This window comes from Emys orbicularis, chromosome 13, assembly GCF_028017835.1.
Source record: "Emys orbicularis isolate rEmyOrb1 chromosome 13, rEmyOrb1.hap1, whole genome shotgun sequence".
Taxonomy (NCBI): Eukaryota; Metazoa; Chordata; order Testudines; family Emydidae; genus Emys; species Emys orbicularis.
Window position 1 is genome coordinate 30858134 of NC_088695.1, and position 19906 is coordinate 30878039.

A 19906-nucleotide genomic window follows, 5' to 3' on the forward strand; every position below is an offset into this window, starting at 1 on the left:
CCCTGAAAGGTCATCGAGTCCAGCCCCCTGCCTTCACTAGCAGGACCAAGTACTGATTTTGCCCCAGATCCCTAAGTGGCCCCCTCAAGGATTGAACTCACAACCCTGGAATTAGCAGGCCAATGCTCAAACCACTGAGCTATCCCTCTCCCCATTCCCAGACAATGGGAGCTGCGGGGGGCGGTGCCTGCAGGCGAGGCAGTGTGCGGAGCCCTCTGCCCCACCTCCTCCCCCAGGGGACGCAGGGATATGGTGTCTGCTGCTTCTGGGAGCAGCGTGGGGCCAGGACAGGCAGGGAGCCTGCCTTAACCCCGCGGTGCCACGGGGGTGGCAATCCCGCGGGCCGGATCCAGCCCGTGGGCTGTAGTTTGCCCACCCCTGGGCTACAGGATTGACTTAGAAAATAAAAAATGGACCATCAATGATGGATGCAGTAATGTTATTGGAAGGACATGAAAACCAGTATTTGAAGTTTGAAAACAGTAATGAGGAAGAGGAATTGTTTGGAGTGATCTAGGGATATAACTAGGAGTAATAGGATGAAACTGAGCAAAGGAAATGTTAAATTGGCTGTAAAGAAAATATTTCTGAAAATGAGATCTCAGACTGTGCAGTAATCTCTTAAGGGAGTGGTCGAAGCCCCATCACTTAAGTCATTTAAATCTAAACTGGACAAACTGAAATGTACTGTAGAGAACAATCTTGCAGTGGTTGATGGATTTACAAGATGCACTGATGAGTCTTTCCCATCTCTACTTTCTGATCCTTTGAAAGCAAATTTGGACATGATCACAAGCTCTTGGCTGCTTTAGTTGTACCTCTGAGAATCGCATAGATATCGTAGTCTAGTGACTACGTAGACTAGTGAAACTAAACTACATTAAATTTTCAATTGAACTTGGTCTATGGATTAAATCAGAAAAAAACTGGTTTACTTTTTTCTGAAAAATTAGTCTGGATGCACTCTCTTTGTTTTTAATTGAAACCAGTTTAGTAATGTGGATTGAATAATGTGATCTAGTTTTTAAAATAAAACATTATTTCTAAATTACACTTAAAATTATGTTTCTCAATGTCATTTATAAAATGCCCCCATGAAATATGAAGTTAAGGGGGAAAATTAAGGCCTCCCTATTTAGTGATGTGATTTTTAAACAAAATGTGCCTAACATAAGTGAAATATTTTCTTTAAAATATGTTTGTCCAGTCACTGCCTTTTTGTTCCAAGTTTTAAGCCAAAAATAAAATAAAATCTAGTGTCTGTAGTTATAGAAACCAATCTTAAACAGCACATCTGTTATATTCATTATCTTAATTACTATATTTTTATAGGATTGCCCCATAACAATTCTGTAAATGTACAATAACTATTTTTGCATAAAGAAAATCATTAGTATTAGAGAACTAGAATTTCCAAAGTTGCTGAAAATTCTCAGAACTTCAGTTTAATTTCACTATTATAGTGTGTGGTACACAATGATTTCTGTTGTTTGACTGGATAGTGGAGAAAACTTGAATGCATATGAACTGTGGAATAGTAAGAGAAATCTCATGTATGTAGTACTGAGTACTTTAGGTATTATTTGGACAGTAACTTGTTTAAAAAAATAAATAAAAAGATTGGCACCAACCAACCACAGCACAAGGCTACCAAAATGATCCAAAGGCGTTCTTGTACTGTTTTATTTTGTACTTCTCACTGCATGTTTTACGAACAAAAGATTGTACACAGTAAATGTCTAAGTGTTGAAGATGAGCAGCTGGGTTAGTTTCCTTCTCTATCTGGCCAAATACAGTCTGAAGAGGTGAATTTACAGAGAATACTGATGGTTCTGGTTTGGGGTTTGGTTTGTGGTTACAAATAGATGTACGTCGTCATGTTCTTTTGCTTTTTCCTGTCTGCTCCATTCTTTTGAACAGGCAAGATAATGACACGTAAAAGCCTCTTGGTCTCATTGTTTTGTGGTGTAATGCTACATTTCTCTACCTATCTCCTGTTCACAAGAACAGAGCAGGAGGGGAGAACTGAATTAAAGTGCATCATACATCCTCATATCTGTGATAGCAAAAAACAAAACAAAACAAAAACCCCTCTTCCACTAGAGTTGTTATTGCAAGGGTCACTTAGGAGAAAAGTTTGTATTTTAACCCTCATTTTGGAAGGATTTTTCAGCATTAGGAGGGAAGTTTGAAAAAAGTGGGAGGAGTATTTTAAAATTGGGTTACAGTTTGAACCTGTCTCCCTGGGTACTGCCCCCTTTTAAACAAGCTAACATAGGCACTTTAATTAAGAATGTTGCTGACCTCTGTGAAGGCATAAGACAAAATCTGCAACCTGGTTCCTCTGCCAGTGGGGAAAGAGCTATGTCATTCAGGTGCCTATCAGGTGAGGAACCAGTAATTTCTTGTTCTGCCACTTGTTAAACCATGCTAATACCATATATTCCTGTTGGGTTTGAAGTGATTAGTTGGGACGGACCCATTCTTCTTATGCAAACCATGTATTTATTTTTCAAATATCAAAACTGGAAGGAATATATCAGGTCAGGTAGAGGTATGGATTTTCATTTTATTTGTCTCTTAGGTAATACTCTAGTTGGTACAGACACAAATGCTCAGACTGTAACTACTTTCATATGGTTGAAATTTAGCTCATAGCATGTAACATTTGGGTACTATGGATGGGGTTTTCAAAAGCAGTCAGTGTTGGCCTAACTCTGCTCCTTTTGAAGTCAATAGGAATTTTATTATTGACTTCAATCGGAGCAGAGATAGGCCACCGTTGAGTGATTTTGAAAATCCAGCTCTATATCTGTAATTGTGCATTGTTGTAATGTTAATGAATAATTATTGCTACCACGAAGAGTAGTAGAGAATACAGTAAGGATACAGATATGATGTACACCCACTTCATACAACTGTTGAGTTAGAAGTGTATGCAGGGGAATGCTATACTTGAGTTGATTGGTCCAATTCTAGCATGGAAATGGGCATGGTGGGGACACAGTGAGAGTATTTCACTGACAGAATGGCATGTGTGGCTTGACTGGAGACTGTTTAATGGCACAATTGGTGATTGGCACTTTAGTGGAAAATAGAGGACATGAGAGAATCAAGTGAGGCATTAGCCCAACAGAAACTAAGCTGGCTCTTTATATAAGATGTATGTGTCTGTGAGTATTGTCTTGTCAACAGTGCTAATAAAGTTGCAGCTTGTTACCTTTCCACTTATTGCACTGTATTTTTCCTCATCTCTGGCATGAAATTGACATTAATTCGGTGCAGTTAGCAATTTAGACTGATGTGTCCCAGCAGTAATAGTATTAGTTTCAAATGTAATAGTAGCTGAATTATTTATTGGTCCCTCCCTGCTGAATATAATCAGATTATTCATGTAAAGGCACTTGGCAGTTTAACTAATTTCAGACCTGCATTTAGATTCCAAAATGTTTTTGGTATTGAAACCAAATCTCACTATGTAGACTTTAGCTGTCAAGTTATCAGTCTGATTATAAAAAGTTAAATCTAGTCATAGTTGATATATGTGCACAAGGCCATGCAATGTTTATCTGAATGGTTTTGTCCTTTGGTTTAATCGTGTTTATTTTATTCAGGTAGCCCATTTTTTCTTTTTAATTTGAACATAAATCAATCAATTTCTGTTAATTATGCTCCTAGAATATTAATTGTGCAGGATCCATATATAAGGAGTCACAAGCACTGAAATTGTTTAGAACAAGAGTATATGTTGAAGGGCTCAGAGAGAGAAAGACGGCACTAAAATTCCTTGCTTCTTAGTGGGTTTGTCTCTTACCACTCTTGTTTTCTTTTGTGTTTAACAAGTACTCAGTTAATAAGCCCTATATAATTCCAATAAGCAGTAGATTTAAAGATTAATATTTTAAAAATATCTTCTGAAGCCTCTATAAAGTAAAATTTTGTATTAAGACCCATCTCTCTTCTTGGCATAAAGAATTAAGGTGATGGTTCTTTAGCAGATGAAATGAACAATCTAACTGAAGAGTGAACCCTGTTCTGTCATCCATATAGTTTGCCTTGTGATTTACCAAGCTTTGTTTCAGGCTTGAGCCTACATTTGTTAATGTGCCTGTTTCCCCTCTCCTCCTCCCCAATTTATACCTTTTTAGTCAGGACAGTAGAGTAAAATTTTACTGGAACACTTGCGCAATAGTGTACCTGGATTCACTGGGACCATGCTATATTAATACCTGTGAACTAGGTGGTATATAGAGCTGTCATACTTTCGAAGTATTTATGATCTATGGAGTTTCTAGTCTTCCCTATTTTTACTCCTGGAGGAATTCTGCGCCACTGCCCTTGTGCAGAATGTGTACCCCCTGCAGATTTCTTTGCTTCCCCGCAGAAAAATGACTTTCTGATGGGGAAGCAAAGGGAAGCCACAAGCGCGGTCATGCAACCCTCTCCTGCAGTTTTGGGTGTCAAGGGCACAGAGGTAAATCACTGTGGGGCATGGGGTGGGACTGGGGAAGACCCAGTTGGTGGCTACTATCCTGCACCGGGATCAGCTGCTAGTCCCGGCTGGGCTGGGGAGGACAGGACTTCCTCTTCCCCTGGATGGCATCCGGGACCGTGTCAGACCCACCCTCAGATTTCTCCCCTGGCTGTAGGAAGCTCTGCAAACTGCCCTTCCCCTCCGACCGCCCCACCCCCGTGCTTCCTGCACCCATGGCTCCTCAGTTGCAGGGGGAGGGATCACTGTATGGGGAGCTGCTCCCCCATCCACCCAACCCCCATGCATCCAGACCCGCTCGCACCCAGACTATCCTGCCGAGCCTCACCGCCCCTGCTACCAGAACCCCCCCAATGAGCCCCACTCCCCCTGCACCTGGACCACCCCAATGAGCCATATGCACCTGGATCCCCACCCCACTAAGCCCCACTTCCCCAGCATCTGGACCCCCACTGAACTCCCCACACCCAGACCTCCCTGCCGAACTCCTCCCACAAACAGACCCCTCCCCTCTGAGCCCCAACCACCATCACTTGGACCCCCCTGCAGAGTCCCGTTACTGTTGCACCCAGAACCTCCTAACAAGCCCCTGTGCATCCAGATCCCCCCTGCAACCAGATCCCCTACTGAGCCGCCCGCACGCAGATTGCCCGACACAGAACCCTCTCAACCCACACCTGGATCCCCCCACACTTAAGCCCCTCCACACTTGGATCCTGCCTTCCTGAGCCTGCCTACGCACACCTGGTGCATCTGGCACAGAGGGCCAGGGCCCTGGGGTGTTTCTGGGGCAGGCCCGGTCCTTGTGCTGTGTCAGGGTTGGGTGCAGTCTCACCGCTGAGTCCGTGTCCCAGGGGGAAGCTGCACAGTGATCTCCAACCTCTGTGCAGCCAGTGACTTGTGTTCCCCAGTGCCACGCTGCAGCCTCCACATTTATTTGACAAATAAAATTTGCAGAATTTGGCAGAATTTTAAAATATTGTGCACAGAATTTTTATTTTTTTGGCGCAGAATTTTTAATTTTTTGACGCAGAATGCCCTCAGAAGTATATTTTGTACCACTTGGACTGTACTTAGAGGATTGATGAGTAAGAGTTTTTCCCCCAATGTCTTTTCAAATCAGTCATGTTTCCTACATGTTGTAAAATGTTGCCTAACGACTAAATACAAAGAAATACTTGTGACTATATATCTTATATTTTTTGGAAACTTGTGTGCATGTGATAAGAAACAGCTTCTGTTATTATTTAATTAGTTTATCTTTAACCTTGAAGTGCATTAATTAGTTGGATCCACTTCCAGGAACTTTTCAATTCTTGTTTTCATTTTTGATAAAGTACGGCGTCACCCTTGTACCAAGGTTATTCAACTCCTTGGGTGTTAATTAGATCACTCCTACTGGCATTGGTCTGACTTAAACTTTTAATAAGAAAGGAAGAAAGGTTGGTTGAATATTTGTTACTTGTTCTTAGTAGAGATCTCTGAAAAATGACATTGCTGTATAGAAATGCAAGAAGATGGCAATTAGAGCTGGCCAAAACTTGAGATTACAAATTCATGTTCGCATGATATTTCAATATTTCAATTGTGTAGGTCTGAAACAGCCCCAAATCAAACTTTTAAAAATTTCCCACGAACTGGAAACCCCCTGCCCAAATTGAGCTTAGGAAACACTGACTGATACATGGTGTTTGGGAAACAAAATATGCCACCTAAGATAGGCAGCTGCTGACTGAAACTGACATTTTTGTCAGTTTCACTGCTGAAGCCTGCCTGCAATTTGAGGAGGCTTGCTTTCAGGAGACACTTCTGGTTTGACAAACCAGCATTTCTGACAAAACTCAACTTAATCAGAAAATTTCCAACCAGCTCTAATGGCAGCGTCTAGGACACAGTATAGGGATTCAGGGCTCCTCTGTTCATTCACACTTAGCTCAGTTGCTAGAACTTCACATAGATAAGTGAAGTAGATACTGCTCATTCAGGGTGATAGGTGAGTGATCTCTTAGCTCCAACCAACATATGAGAAAAGTTGGAATGTTTCTATGAAGTGAAGGGAACAAGGGGCTGGAACAGAGGAAACTCTATAGAACAGCTTATCTTGGAGAGAAAGCTCGGGCTAAAGTTTGATTTTATTAATATTTTTAAAACATTAATACCATACCCCAGGAAGAGGGTAAGTTTGGACTATGTAAGAGGTATTTGTACTCTGTTCAGAGCAGGAAGGGAATTACCCCAGTTTTACAAGACTGTCTATCTTGTTTAAGAAAACACTGTCTCTTTATGCTATAGTGGAAAGAAGAATGAATTCAAAATCTAAATTTATGGAGTATGTTTTAAGTACAGTCTAATTGCTGATGCATTCTGTTTTAAAAGTCCTGCTAGGAGTAATATTTTTGTAAAATAATGTTAGAGTATATGGAATGTTTGATGTTTTACAGACTCTGTTTGGGTTTCTTTTTAGTTTTCTTCAATCTTTTTACAAACATGATTTTTTGTGATCATGAAAGATACTGCATGACAAGCTTGAAGACTGAAGTCTTTTACTTACCAACAAAACAAGTAAAGAACAAACAGGCAGCAAAGAACACTTCCTCATGCTGCCAGCATTTCTTAATTCTGACTTGCAGTGAGAGCCTCTCAAGATGAGAGGTTAGCTCATTCTCCTATTCAGTCCTCTGCCTCTCTGCTGATATTCCTAATGAGGTTTCCAGTTGTGGTGGTGGTGGGTATTTTTAGGGGTCTAAGATGTATAGGGTATCTACAGGAATTGTACTGAAGTGAAAAGACAATTTTCAGACAGTAACTTTTGGTCACTACTGACCTGGTATTCAAACTACTGACCTAGAAGTAAATAGCTTCATATCACATTATTACCACATTCCTGAATTTTTGTTTTTTGTTGGGTTTTGTGTCTTTCTGATGGAGCTTACAGACTCTGTGTAACCTCTTCACAGTTTTTTGGATTTCTCCTTCAGAATTAGATTGCTCTAGTGTTCCAGTGGAATATCCTTTGTTTGATTACACTGTGCGCAGTTTGTATTTCCATCACTGATATGTGGGATGCATTGTACCTGTAATTATTATTCATACACACACGTTTTCTGTGATACTCCCCCCATAAGTCGATGGGAGAATAGACTCTCATACTTCTAATACTAAGAAAACAAAAGCCCTGTTCTTTGTATTTATTTGGTAACAATTCTTAGCTCACTGGGTTACTGACTTGCATGCTGAAAATACTGTAGAATTAAAACATTTTTGTAATGGGTTTTCTATTTTTTTTTATACGAAGACTGACAGGTGCATGCGTTATATATACAAAATTTTTAAAAAACAAGCTCCTATGAGTCATGGGACTACACTTTCAACAAGGGGTTCTGTTGTTATCTTCAAATCTTGAAACCAAAGGTCAAGAGGCTTGTGTACTCACCAGACCCTCCAGGTGGAATTATAGCTCTGAGATTGCTATTTTTTTAGTAACACTCAATGATAATTTAGCCTTTTCCCGCCTCATTGCATCTGCCATGGAGTGACATCAACAGCTAGGGCACCTGACTGGTTGAGCAGGAAGGCAGCATTTTACTTTTATTCATGGATTCTTGTAAACCATGGGCATTTTATATTGCTGTTTTCTGCATGGGTTCTAGACTGTTTGATGCTACTCTCCATATATCTGGGGGTGTACTGTAGCTATCTATTGTACAAATATTCCTAGTATACCTGCTTACTAAGCTGATCATGGGAGTTGAAAGGAATTTTTTCAAAAAGCTTGTTTCAAAAGAAAGCTGAGTTGGGTTTGCTAATAAACTTCATAAAGGTTTGAAAAGTTTGATAATTTTTCAAATCAATATTAAACAAATAAAACCACCAATTGCAAAATAGTTGCTATGGCTAAAGGCATTCACAAAAATATCAAAGGCCAAATTCTAGACTTCTTTTCTTCTACAAAAGCAGTGCTGATTTGCACCTGCATTTTGGCCAGCCTGAGAGAACCCACGCCATCCTTTCACATCTGTCTGTGCAGAATACTCATGCCAGGAGCACAAATAATTCAAGAAGTGAAGGATGCATAAGGAATCAGATGGTTCATGCCAAAAAACATGAACTTTGATCTCTTCACCCTACCACACAGAGCACTCCTGGACAGGCTTGTGGACTATCAGCTCTGTTTGTTTTGTGGGAGCCAGGTTGGACACCACTCCTGCATTCTGGAATTCCTTCTTGGTCAGAGCTTTAGAGCCAGAATTTGTCCTAGGCATTTATTAACTCTGTATACCATAAAAAAGGGTTGAAAATACTCATCAGTTACTTGAGAGAATCTTGTAGTTAGTCTGGAATTTCAATGTTAAAGTTACATTTTAATAACAAAATGAAACAAAACAATGGAAAGTATGGAAATGTTCAGCTAAGGTAACCCGAGCAGCCTTAATTCTGTCCTATTACTTTCCAATACTCCACTCTATAGACCTCTTGATGAAGGACTTTTGAGAGAAGGACTTTATCAGCTATAACTTTAACTTTATCAACAATATCTATTTTATTTGTAGTTAGCCTGTGGAGTTGAGGAGCTCTTCTATACATGGCTTTTTTATACATATGTGTCATGATCTCTGTCATACTGTGCACCTAGTGTACAATCTTCAATTACAAGGCTTGTCACCTCTCAAAAATCTACTTAAAAATAACAAAGTAAATGTCCAAATGAATGACCACGGAACTGTAGACTGCAGGTACCATAAAATTTTATTCAGATTATTTCTCTGACTTCACAAAACAGTGAACATTATAACTCCCTGTTCTGTACCATTAGAGGTCTTGTGGGAATTTGGGAGATTTGTGTGTACAACTTATGAATTCTGTGTGAGACTGTGAACTCTGTATGTATCTTTACCAAGATGCAAACTCCATTTTGAATGAGGGAGCTAACTGCCTCTCTGAGGTCTCTTTGCCTCCATATTGGACTAAAATTCCAAAGAGACTCATTAACTAGGGATGTCCCTCTATTCAACTACAAATGTCCTAGACCGGGTGCGCTCCTCCCCCCCCCCCCCCCCCCCGAAGAACTAGGTCTTCAGCCACTTTCACTGACTCTCTCTAAGGCAGGGGTTCTCAAACTTCATTGCACCGCGACCCCCTTCTGACAACAGAAATTACTACACGACCCCAGGAGGAGGGACCGAAGCGTGAGCCTGCCCGAGCCCTGCTGCCCCGCGGGGAGAGGGGGGCAAAGCTTTAGCTACACCACCCTGAGCTGGGGGGCCAAAGCCCAAAGGCTTCAGACCCAAGCAGGGGGCCTGTAACCTGAGCCCCACCAACCAGGGCTGAAGCCCTCAGGCTTCAGCTTTGACCCCAGGCTGTGGGGCTTGGGCTTTGGCCCCAGGCGGTGGGGTTTGGGCTTTGGCTTTGGGCTCCAGCAAGTCTAAGCCAGCCCTGGTGACCTGTTGCAACCCCCTTTGGAGTCCCGACCCACAGTTTGAGAACCGCTGTTCTAAGGGAAGCTGCTTCCAGAGCCTGATGAGGCAGGGGAGAACATCTGCCTACCTGAACACCGATTACTTCCCCCAAGGATTCCCAATGGATGGATGAGCTAGACTTGAGTGAGGGGCATTACATTTAGGATATTTGTTTTTTTTCCCCTATACCATCTGTACTCTTTGTATTTCTCATGCTTAAGTAAAGAGCAATAGTGTGCTAGAATCCTATGCAAAGTGTCTGTGCAGTTAATGCATTATACCTACCATGTGTCCCTTGAAGAGGTAAACCAGAAGACACTCGCTTTCAGGTAGTGTTCTGGGAGATGGCGTGTTTAAGCTATGGCTGGAGTCTGAGGGCTCAGAACTGTTTGGAGGGGCTGGTTAGTGGGCTGAATGGTCTAAATGCTCAGGAGGGGGTGGTAGATAGAGGATCTTCACTCAAGCGTGTTCCTAGACACCCCCAAGAGAGGGATAATGCCTAAAGTCTAATTTTTAGTTCTGCAAAATTTAATTTGGTTCCTTTTAAAATATCTTTAATCTCTGTTATAGTCCAGTTAAAAAGAAACCAAACAGTGGTCAAAGTGGTTTTAATATTTTCTGCCTTTGTATTTAAAAAAAGGTTTTGTCTGCAGGCTGGTGAAATGATTGTTAACCTAACAACATAGTCTAGTGTGTGTTTGAGAACTGTACTGTGACCCTTTTTCTGTTCAGTAACAGTGTGCTATTTATTACAGGATGATGTGATGATGCCACAGAGGGTGAGACTGCAGCATGAAGCTGCCATTCAGCACCCAAATAGTGTGAGTACTACTTTCACTCTCATTTTAAAAAAAAACAAAAACAAAAAAAACCACCATAAAACTGTGTGACCGGATACATTTCTTTAAAAGGATGGGAAAATTTCACTGGGCTGGTGGTGGCTAAGCATTCTCAACATACAGTTTTCCTTTAGCTAGAGCCTTGTATGTAATAGTTACTTTGAATTTTTTTCTTATACTTGTTCGCTGTTAGGCAAACCAAACCCTTTTTTTGACAGTAATATACTAGTTTCAAATAGGTTAGAAAGGTTTCTCCAAACCAGTATTAGAACAGAATGTCTTTTAAACTAGAACACTTTTTAATGTAGCACACTATGTAATATGAAAAACTACAAAGGAGCATTTACAACAATGATTTAAACAACTGTGGTTAATGTTTACACGTCCTCAAACAATCTGAATGTATGGTTTATTATATAAATTGTTGCACAAACCTATAGTTATATTGAAATTTGTTTTTTCCCAATACTGGCTCTAAAATAAAGTAGTCTGTAGAACAACTGTTCTTTATTCCTGTGATATAAAATGTGTTTATTCAGTGAAATTAAGGTTTTATGAACAGTGTGGTTGTTAGAAGCAGAATTTTAAGTATATTTCAATGGCTAGGACCAGCAGTAGAGGGCCATTTGAAGTTCTTATATATGTTCCACTTAGCTTCCTGAAAATGATAAACTTGATGAACATGTTGATGTGTAATATCAATTTTATTTGTCCATATGTGGTTGACATGAAGAATTCTGCCTCTAAAAACTAGTTGTATCTCTGTCAAAAATTTTTGGTAAAAATAGATTTCACAGTGCAATAAACCTCCCAAGAGAAAATGTTAAAGCTTTGAAGGGAGCGTTCAAGGGATTTCTGTAAAGCGAAGGTCAATTGACTTTATCTGTCAAAAAGGTATTTACTAGAGGAGGTCTGGGAACAAAATAGACATTCTTAAAATTACCACTCTGAGAGTTAATCACCTTTGAACTTTCCCTCCCAAACACACACAGTCCAGAATAGAGAGCATTGTGGTTCTTTCAGTTAAGGAATGTCTGCTAAAAAACCTGTTGTTCAGTGCTGCGACGTGCACCTGCTCTTCTCCACACCTGTGTGTTCCAAAGCTTCATGCTGTTAGCTTTCTTGTGAAATATGATATTCCTTTCTATATGATTGGTGGGACTACTATTGAGTAGTAGTTTGTACTACAAGCATACTTGAATAGAGATAAGTGGAAGATTGTGTGGGGGATTTGTGTTCTGATATGTAGAAATCAATATAATGTTATATTAAGATACCAGAAATTGAAAGATAAGTGGCACCTGTAAATTTGTTCCGGGCAAAGACTTATGAGAACTGTCCTGATCCTCTACTGAATAGACTTATGCGTGTTTAGACATTGATCTTTATTAGCATGATTACTGCTAAATAGTAGCTTGTAACCTAACTGTTTTTATAATCACAACACAAATTAGGAAAACAAGTCACATCAAGAAAAATCAGTGTCTGAAAGCATCAAAGTCTCTAGAGTAGGGAGGTGCAACAGCGCTCAAAAATGAGTTGGGACAGAAGAGACAGGGCTTCTCATTTCTGGTCCTTTCCACTCCCCAGCCACTTGCTCTCAGGGATTAGTATCTAGCAAGCAGACTCTGCTCTCCCTCACCTGAGGCTGGAGAACAATCTGGACAGGGGAGTAAAAGGGCTTTGCTCCCCAGTATTTGCATGGCTAAGCAAGGGCTGTTAATATGTGCCAATGTCAGTCATAGCCTGTCTTTGTAGCACAGTTACTTGCCTTTTCTCAAATGTGTGTATGGTATATTTGACATTATTTATCAGGTGGCAAAACTGAATATATTGTTATCATTTTTACTTCCTCAGCAAGATTTGCAAAGTATTTTCCAGCTCTAAAAGCAAAAATTTGCCTAATACTGTAGTTTGGATTTAGATCAAAAGTTGTAATGCCTAAAGCCATTTTTACACAATATTATTTCACTCTATGAATGTGAGTGAACTCCAGCTTGATTGGTTATATGCATCTTTGACGATTGATATAACCTTCAAGTAGCTAGTGGATTGGGTGAATTAGAGTAATGCATTAGTTCATAGTACTGTTCATTTACCTCTGGGAAAACAGTTCATTTGATGCTTGAACAATATTTGTTTACAGAACAGAGTTGTCTGAGTTTAATTCCTTCAGGCATGACTCCACACTGCAACATTACCATGCACAATTTGGCAAAGCATCTTTATTCAAAAGAGGCCCACTAACAACTGAGCTCAAAAGTGAATTATTGTTTTTTATTCAGTGTTGGCAAGTTTCAATGCATACATTTCTTCCTAATAGAAAATATATTGTGTAGTAGATAAATGTGTGTTCATGTTTTGCTCTGTCTAAGGCTAGGTCTACACTACAGCGGGGGTCCGACCTAAGATACGCAACTTCAGCTACGTGAATACCGTAGCTGAAGTTGCGTATTTTAGGTCGGCTTACCTAGCGGTGAGGACGCGGGAAAGTCGACCGCTGCCGCGCTGCCGCCGCCTCCGCTGCCGCCTCCTGCCGAGGTGGATTTCCGGAGTCGACGGCAGAGCGATCAGGGATCGATTTTACCGCGTCTTCACTAGACGCGGTAAGCCGATCCCCGATAAACCGATTGCTACCCGCCGGATCGGCGGGTAGTGAAGACAAAGCCTAATTTTGCTTGTCTGGACCTGTTGTGTAATAGTGATATATGTCAGTAAGGATGGGATTGGCACAAAGGAAAGATTTTTTTTCATGACCTTGGATGTGCCCTCACCTACTCCTTAGTCAGCAGTGTGCGTGTAGTTTGAATAATCCATGGCTGATTTAAAGCTTCTCTCTCGCCTACTGCAGCAACTTTTTTCATTCCTTATCTGTGGGTAGAATTACTGGATTCCATTGCTGCTGATGTTGATCAGTTGAGCATTGTAAAGGATGTTCACACTGCAGGAGAACCTCCATCTGGCTAGTTGTGGCATAGCATCTCTCTCCCCCACATGGCACCATATGCTGATGCTTGCTCTGTCGCTGCAGTGGTCTCTCTCCCTGTAACTTGGCCTTCTCACCAGGTCATGATTTAGTTGCCCCTTTCAAGATAACAGAAACCCAACATAAGACAGTCAGATTTCTTCAGACTCCCCATCTCCAGGCCCCTGGTCCTCACACCCTTGCCTTAGGGCTTTCCAATGTCCTTGTACCATTCTCTGGACTCAGGCCACCTTCGCAGTGTCTGGTAGGGGAACCTGGGCCCATACACTACACCAGATTTCAGCCCAGGGAACCTATAACCAGCAGCCAAGGTCCGCACAGTCCTTCTCCTTGCTGCTGTTTCCCTTGGCTCCTTCTTACCCAATCTTTCTCAGTCTTGCCCTTTCAAGCTTCTTAAGTTCCCTTTACTCTGTTCCTCCACAGAACATCTTCCAGGTCTCTCTGTCCCTGGCAGTCCAAATCCTTCCCTTCTTTCAGGGCACACCACAAGGCCTGCTGCACCCCAGTAGCTGCTTTATGTTTCCCTGGCAGTTTGCCAACTTCTCCAGTCAAGGTAGGGTCCCAGAGCTTATTCGTCCCCTTGGGTTTCCTCCTCACCACCTCTCTGTTCCCAGCGAGTGACTGCAGACACTCTCCCTGCAGCCCCTCTTCTGCTACAAACTTTGTCTCTTTATACTAACCAGCCTATTCCTGCCCAGCTGAGCTTCATTGTCAGTTAAGCCTGGCTCTGACTCCAGGTGCAGCCAGGTAACATAATTGGCCTCTCAGGCCCACATTAACCCATTCAGGGCCTTTGTGGGGTACACACCCCTCACTAGTATCCATATAATTAATTTGACCCCACACCTGAGATTTCAAGTGAGAACTGAGGTTGAGTGAATGAAGGTAGGAAGGAAAGAGTATAAGAAGCTAACTGAATGCTGCTTCTTTGGAGATAATTTAATATTAGAGCAACTTAGTGATGTGCCAAGTAGATATTAACATAAGATAGCATTTAAAAGCCCAACTTTCAATCTGGGTAGAGTAGAACTTTGTTTAACTGAGCCTCCATTATCCAGCTCTCCATATTAACTGAACCACCAGCCGCCCGGGGCTGACAGCAGCGGGGGCTCCCACTGCCTGGGGCTGACAGTGAGAACCCAGCCACCCATTTTTCGGTTTATCCAGATTTTTGGTTATCAGATCTGACCCGGATCCCAATTAGATCAGATAATCGGGGTTCCACTGTATTTATATGACGCTCATCACTCATCTAATTGCTTAAAATATGATTGTGTTTTCTTCCTCCTTTCTCTGCCTCTAGAAGCAGGATTAGGGTTTTTATATTTTATTTTATAATTAATGAATTTATGAGAATGAGGATACTATTGTGCAAAATACTGGGCGAACAGGTGGGGTTTACATTTTGCCCTGAATGCAGCAATATTAAGGGTCATTCTTATTCATTTGGCAGTGAGTTCCATATTCTTGATGCAGCTCTTGTGCAGGTTCTGTCTTCTGCAAACACAAACCTATTCCTTTTGGTTGGCAACATCATTATTCTAGTGAAACTCAGCTGTTGTGGGGGGACATGGTCATGGATGGAGAGATGTGCTCTCAGATAGCCTGGATCAATTCTATGCAAGGTTTTGAAAATCAGAACAGTGACTTTGAACTGTGTACAGTGGGGAGCCAATCCAGAGAATGGTTTGTTAGGGTCATGTGTTCCTGCTGAATAGTCAAGCTGCTGCATTCTGAACAAGCTGGAACTGTCCCAGGGCATGTAGTTTGCTTTCCAGATATAGAGCAGTGATTCTCAACCTTTGCTTTACTGTGACTGCATGTTACAGTAGAAAAAAAATTTCAGTATCTCCCTGCCATAGTTTCAAGACCCTGTTCCCAATAGGCACGTAAAGAAAGGGAATGAGGCCTTTTCTTTACTATGATCGCATGGTACAATAGAAAAAAGTTCCAGTACCTCCCTGACAGTTTCAAGACCCTGTTCCTACTAGCCAAATAAAGAAAAGGAGGGACGTTGCAATCCGTAGTCTGAGATCCACGATATCAAGAATTGCATTAGTTCAGTCCAGATATTACAAATGTGTGAATCACTGTGGCCAGGTCTCCGTTCAATAGGCACCATTTTCTGGCCAGTCATAGATGGGTTGTTAGTGTCTTGCTGCATTAGCTACTTGGTTATCCTAGTACCATGCTGAGTCAAGGGGGAAACCCAGGCTGTGACCAATATTACAGAGGAAATCTTTGCTAAAAGTGATTGTTATGGAGGGGAAGAGTTCATCAAACCATTTCTCTCTTCCCACTAGCACAGGGGTGGGCAAACTACAGCCCGGGGGCCACATCTGGCCCTTCACACGTTTTAATCCGGCCCTCGAGCTTCTGCCAGGGATCAGGATCCGGGGCTTGCCCCGCTCTGGTGCTCCAGCCAGGGAGTGGGGTTGGGGGCTTGCCCTGCTCTGCACCTGCTGTGGCTCCACATGGCTCCCGGCATGTCTCCCCTCCGGCTCCTATGTGTAGGGTCAGCGAGGAGGCTCCACATGCTGCCCCCACCCCAAGCACCGCCCCCGCAGCTCCCATTGACCAGGAACCACGGCCAATGGGAGCTGCAGGGATGGTGCCTGCAGACGGAGCAGTGCGCAGAGCTGTCTGGCCATGCCTCCACGTAGGAGACGGAGGGGGGACATGCCACTGCTTCCAGGCACTGCGTGAGGTAAGCACCGCCCGGAGCCTGCACCCCTGACCGCCTCCCGTGCCCCCACTCCCTGTGCCAGCCCTGATCCCCCTCCTGCCCTCCAAAACCCTCAGTCCCAGCCCAGAGTACCCTCCTGTACCCCCAGCCCCTCATTCCCACCCCAGAGCCCGCACCCCCAGCTGGAGCCCTCACACACACATACACACACTTGCACCCAGCCCGGAGCCCCTTCCCACACCCTGAACTCCTCATTTCTGGCACCACCACAGAGCCCGCACCCCCAGCTGGAGACCTCACCCCCTCCTGCACCCCAACCCCCAGTTTCATGAGCATTCATGGCCCCCCATAAAATTTCCATACCCAGATGTGGCCCTCAGGCCAATGCTCAGAAAGCATTGGAGATGGAGGTGTTTTCAGTTGACGTAAAGGCGATATAGAACTGGGTGTTGTAAATATACCTGTGTTTTGGGTGGTAATGTCTCTCACCAGCTCTCCCAATGGCTTCATGAAGGGAGGAAGATTTGAGGCTTGCAGGACCCCACATCTGGGGCGGTGGCTCAGAAGTCGGGAGAGGCATTTCTTTTCACTCCTGCCTACATTTAGAGCCCAAACAGACGAGTTTGGTGGCTTCAAAGACTAGGAGATAGAACTGGCATGGCAGTTCAATGGTCCCCTGAAAGCATTTTGATTGTCCTTAACTGGTCCCAATTAGAAAAACAAAATAAAACAGAACACTTCTGACAACTTCATATACTTCAGAGTTCCTGAACTGTTTTAAGAAAATTAGCAGCCTTGTTGACAGACTGATCTCATGGACTAAAGATTGAATGGGCAAGAAGACTGCATTTCTTTAGCACTGCTAGAGAGATGTGAAATAAGCATCAGGAGAGCTGCATTTGTCTGACTGCTACATCCATTTAATCTGAGACGGACAAGATTCCAAGCATTTGGAAACTGTCATGATATTCTCCTAATACTACAATCACACAGTAGAATACTGAGCAGTACCACAGAAACTTTCTCAGTGCAGCTTTCTGCTCAGCAGCTGTGCCACATTGTATCAGATGAATGTGGTATAACCTGCTTCCATTTGCTTCTGTTGTTATTGCAAGTTAATTGGAATGGAGTTAGGAGATTGTTTTATCTGCCTTGGGCCAGGCAGACAGCTTCATGGTGAAATGGAGTGTGAGATAAAAATAGGTAGAGAAGCAGAGAGTCAGGCCACCTGATGTGCTGACAGCAAATAGTAATAAACTTGGGGCATTTGCAGCCCAGAACCTCAATTTTTAATGATTGCATTCCACATGCCAACAGTTTGGTCACGCCAGTGTACGACTAAAAGGCTTTTGTTTGCTGTGTCATATTATTACTACTCTAGCGCTAGAGTAGGGCAGTAAATACAGATTGCCATTTAAGATTCTCTTCTGTCTGCCCTTCAAACCACACACTACACCTCATCCATATACTTTGTCTTGGGAGCTGAAACAGTTATTACATAGTCTGGTAATTACATTACTCTTAGACATGGATTTGCTCTAACAGTTTTCTGAACAAGGTAGCCTTGTTGCAGTGTCGTTAGAGTTGGCAAAATTGAGAATTTGTCTACCGTAGCTATGTCCTGTTTTTAAAAATATCCTTCTCCTGTTTGTTAATACTGAGTTGGAAGCAAGAATAGCTTTAGAACATGTGACCATATGAAGTTCCACACAGCTGGAGACTCGTTTGAAAATTGAAGTCACACTTCTTCTTACCAGAAAGCATATAAAATGGCAGTTTATTAGATGTTCTAGTGTTTTATTGGAGTTACAAGACTTAAGTAAAACTTACTAAAAAGCGGGACTACTTCGAAATCTAAACATTTTGATGAACTTCTGTTCAACGTGCTTGGATTTCCGTATGGCCTAAAATAGGAGCACAACTTGTGTCTCTATTTTGTATGAAATGGCTTAAAAGCTTAGACCAGTTCTCATTTATTGGAGGTAGCATGGTCCAGTGGATAGGGACCTAGACTAGGAATCAGTAGATGTAAGTTCTATTCCCAGCTCTGTGACCGATCTTCTGTGTAACCTAAGCTGGATGAGGTAATATCTTTTATTGGACCAACTTCGGTTGGTGAAAGAGAAACGCTTTCAGGCTACACAACGCTCTTTTTCAGGCTACAACAACACTGTGAATAACCTTAGATGAGTCATTTAATCATTTTGTGACTCAGTTGGCTTATCTGTAAAATGAGGATAAGTATAATTATCCCCATTTGAAGAATGTTTTGAGATCTATGGATGAGATGTGCCACATAGGTGCTAAGACAAGAGTTATGCTAATACCAAACTGTATATGCAACTTCCATTGAATTTCAGGGTAATTATCTAATTTTGGTTGCCAAAACATAATTGCCATACCTTGAAAAGGAGAAACACCACAGGCTGCATGCAAATTGAAATACAAGATATAGTTGATGCTTACTATGGACAAATTACAGTAGAACCCCATAGTTATGTACACCTCGGTAATGGAGGTTGTCCGTAACTCTGAAATGTTCATAACTGAACAAAGTGCAGTTTGGGCTCCAGATCCAGCAGCTGACGCTCCACGCAAGGCTTCAGCAGTCCCTGAGCTCCCTACTCAGCCCCTGCATGAGTTTGCAAGTTTGTCCCCCTCCTTGCAGGGGTGTGTGTGAAAACAGCGGGTTCCCCTTCCCGGGGGTGGGGGGTAAAAACAGCGCATCCCCCTCTCAGTGGCGGGGGGGGGGTTATAGTAGAGAAGGGGTGAAAGTGGTGCAGACCCCCGCGCTGCTCCTGCTGTGCTGGCTGGCTCCGGCTGCCTTGGGCTGGCAGCCCGAGCGTCTTTCTATAAGTAGTTGCCTCGCGCGTGTGGGTGGGGACAGGTAGCCCAGATGTGCCTACCTTTAAGATGCAATACAGGCACAGTATAGTATTTGGTTTTTTGGGGGGGAGGGCGCTCTCTGCTGCTGCCAGATTGGTTACTTCTGTTTTCACATGGTGTCCGGGTCACCGGTCAGTCCGTAACTTTGCTTTTTGTATCTTTGAGGTTCTACTGTAATGTGTTTATCGGATAGCTACCATGACTATATTGTAATGTGGCTGACTTTTTAGAATCATGTAAAAGAAACATTTTCAAATACTGCTAGATCAAAGGATTGTTTCAGCCTTTTATTTTGGAAAATAATAGATGAACTTCAGTATTTTGTATCTGACAATACACCTGTAACAAATGGTATCCTGTATACCATCTGATTCTTTCCATTTCTCCACTGGCCTTTGCCGTTCTTCATCTGTCATTATATAAGTAATGTATCAAAGGGGTAGCCGTCTTAGTCTGTGTCCGCAAAAACAACAAGGAGTCCAGTGGCACCTTAAAGACTAACAGATTTATTTGGGCATAAGTTTTCGTGGGTTTCTGAAGAAGTGTTTTTTTACCCACGAA

At 42.5% G+C, this 19906-nt stretch overlaps 1 protein-coding gene across 1 annotated transcript in view; it reads left to right on the forward strand.

Moving 5' to 3' along the window:
- The window catches only part of B3GNTL1 (UDP-GlcNAc:betaGal beta-1,3-N-acetylglucosaminyltransferase like 1), a 342640-nt gene that overhangs the window by 32957 nt on the left and 289777 nt on the right, over positions 1 to 19906 (forward strand). Inside the window, exon 5 of the mRNA XM_065415053.1 lies at positions 10704 to 10769. Coding sequence (XP_065271125.1) covers positions 10704 to 10769 — 66 coding nt within the window. The remainder of the gene's footprint in view (positions 1 to 10703; positions 10770 to 19906) is intronic.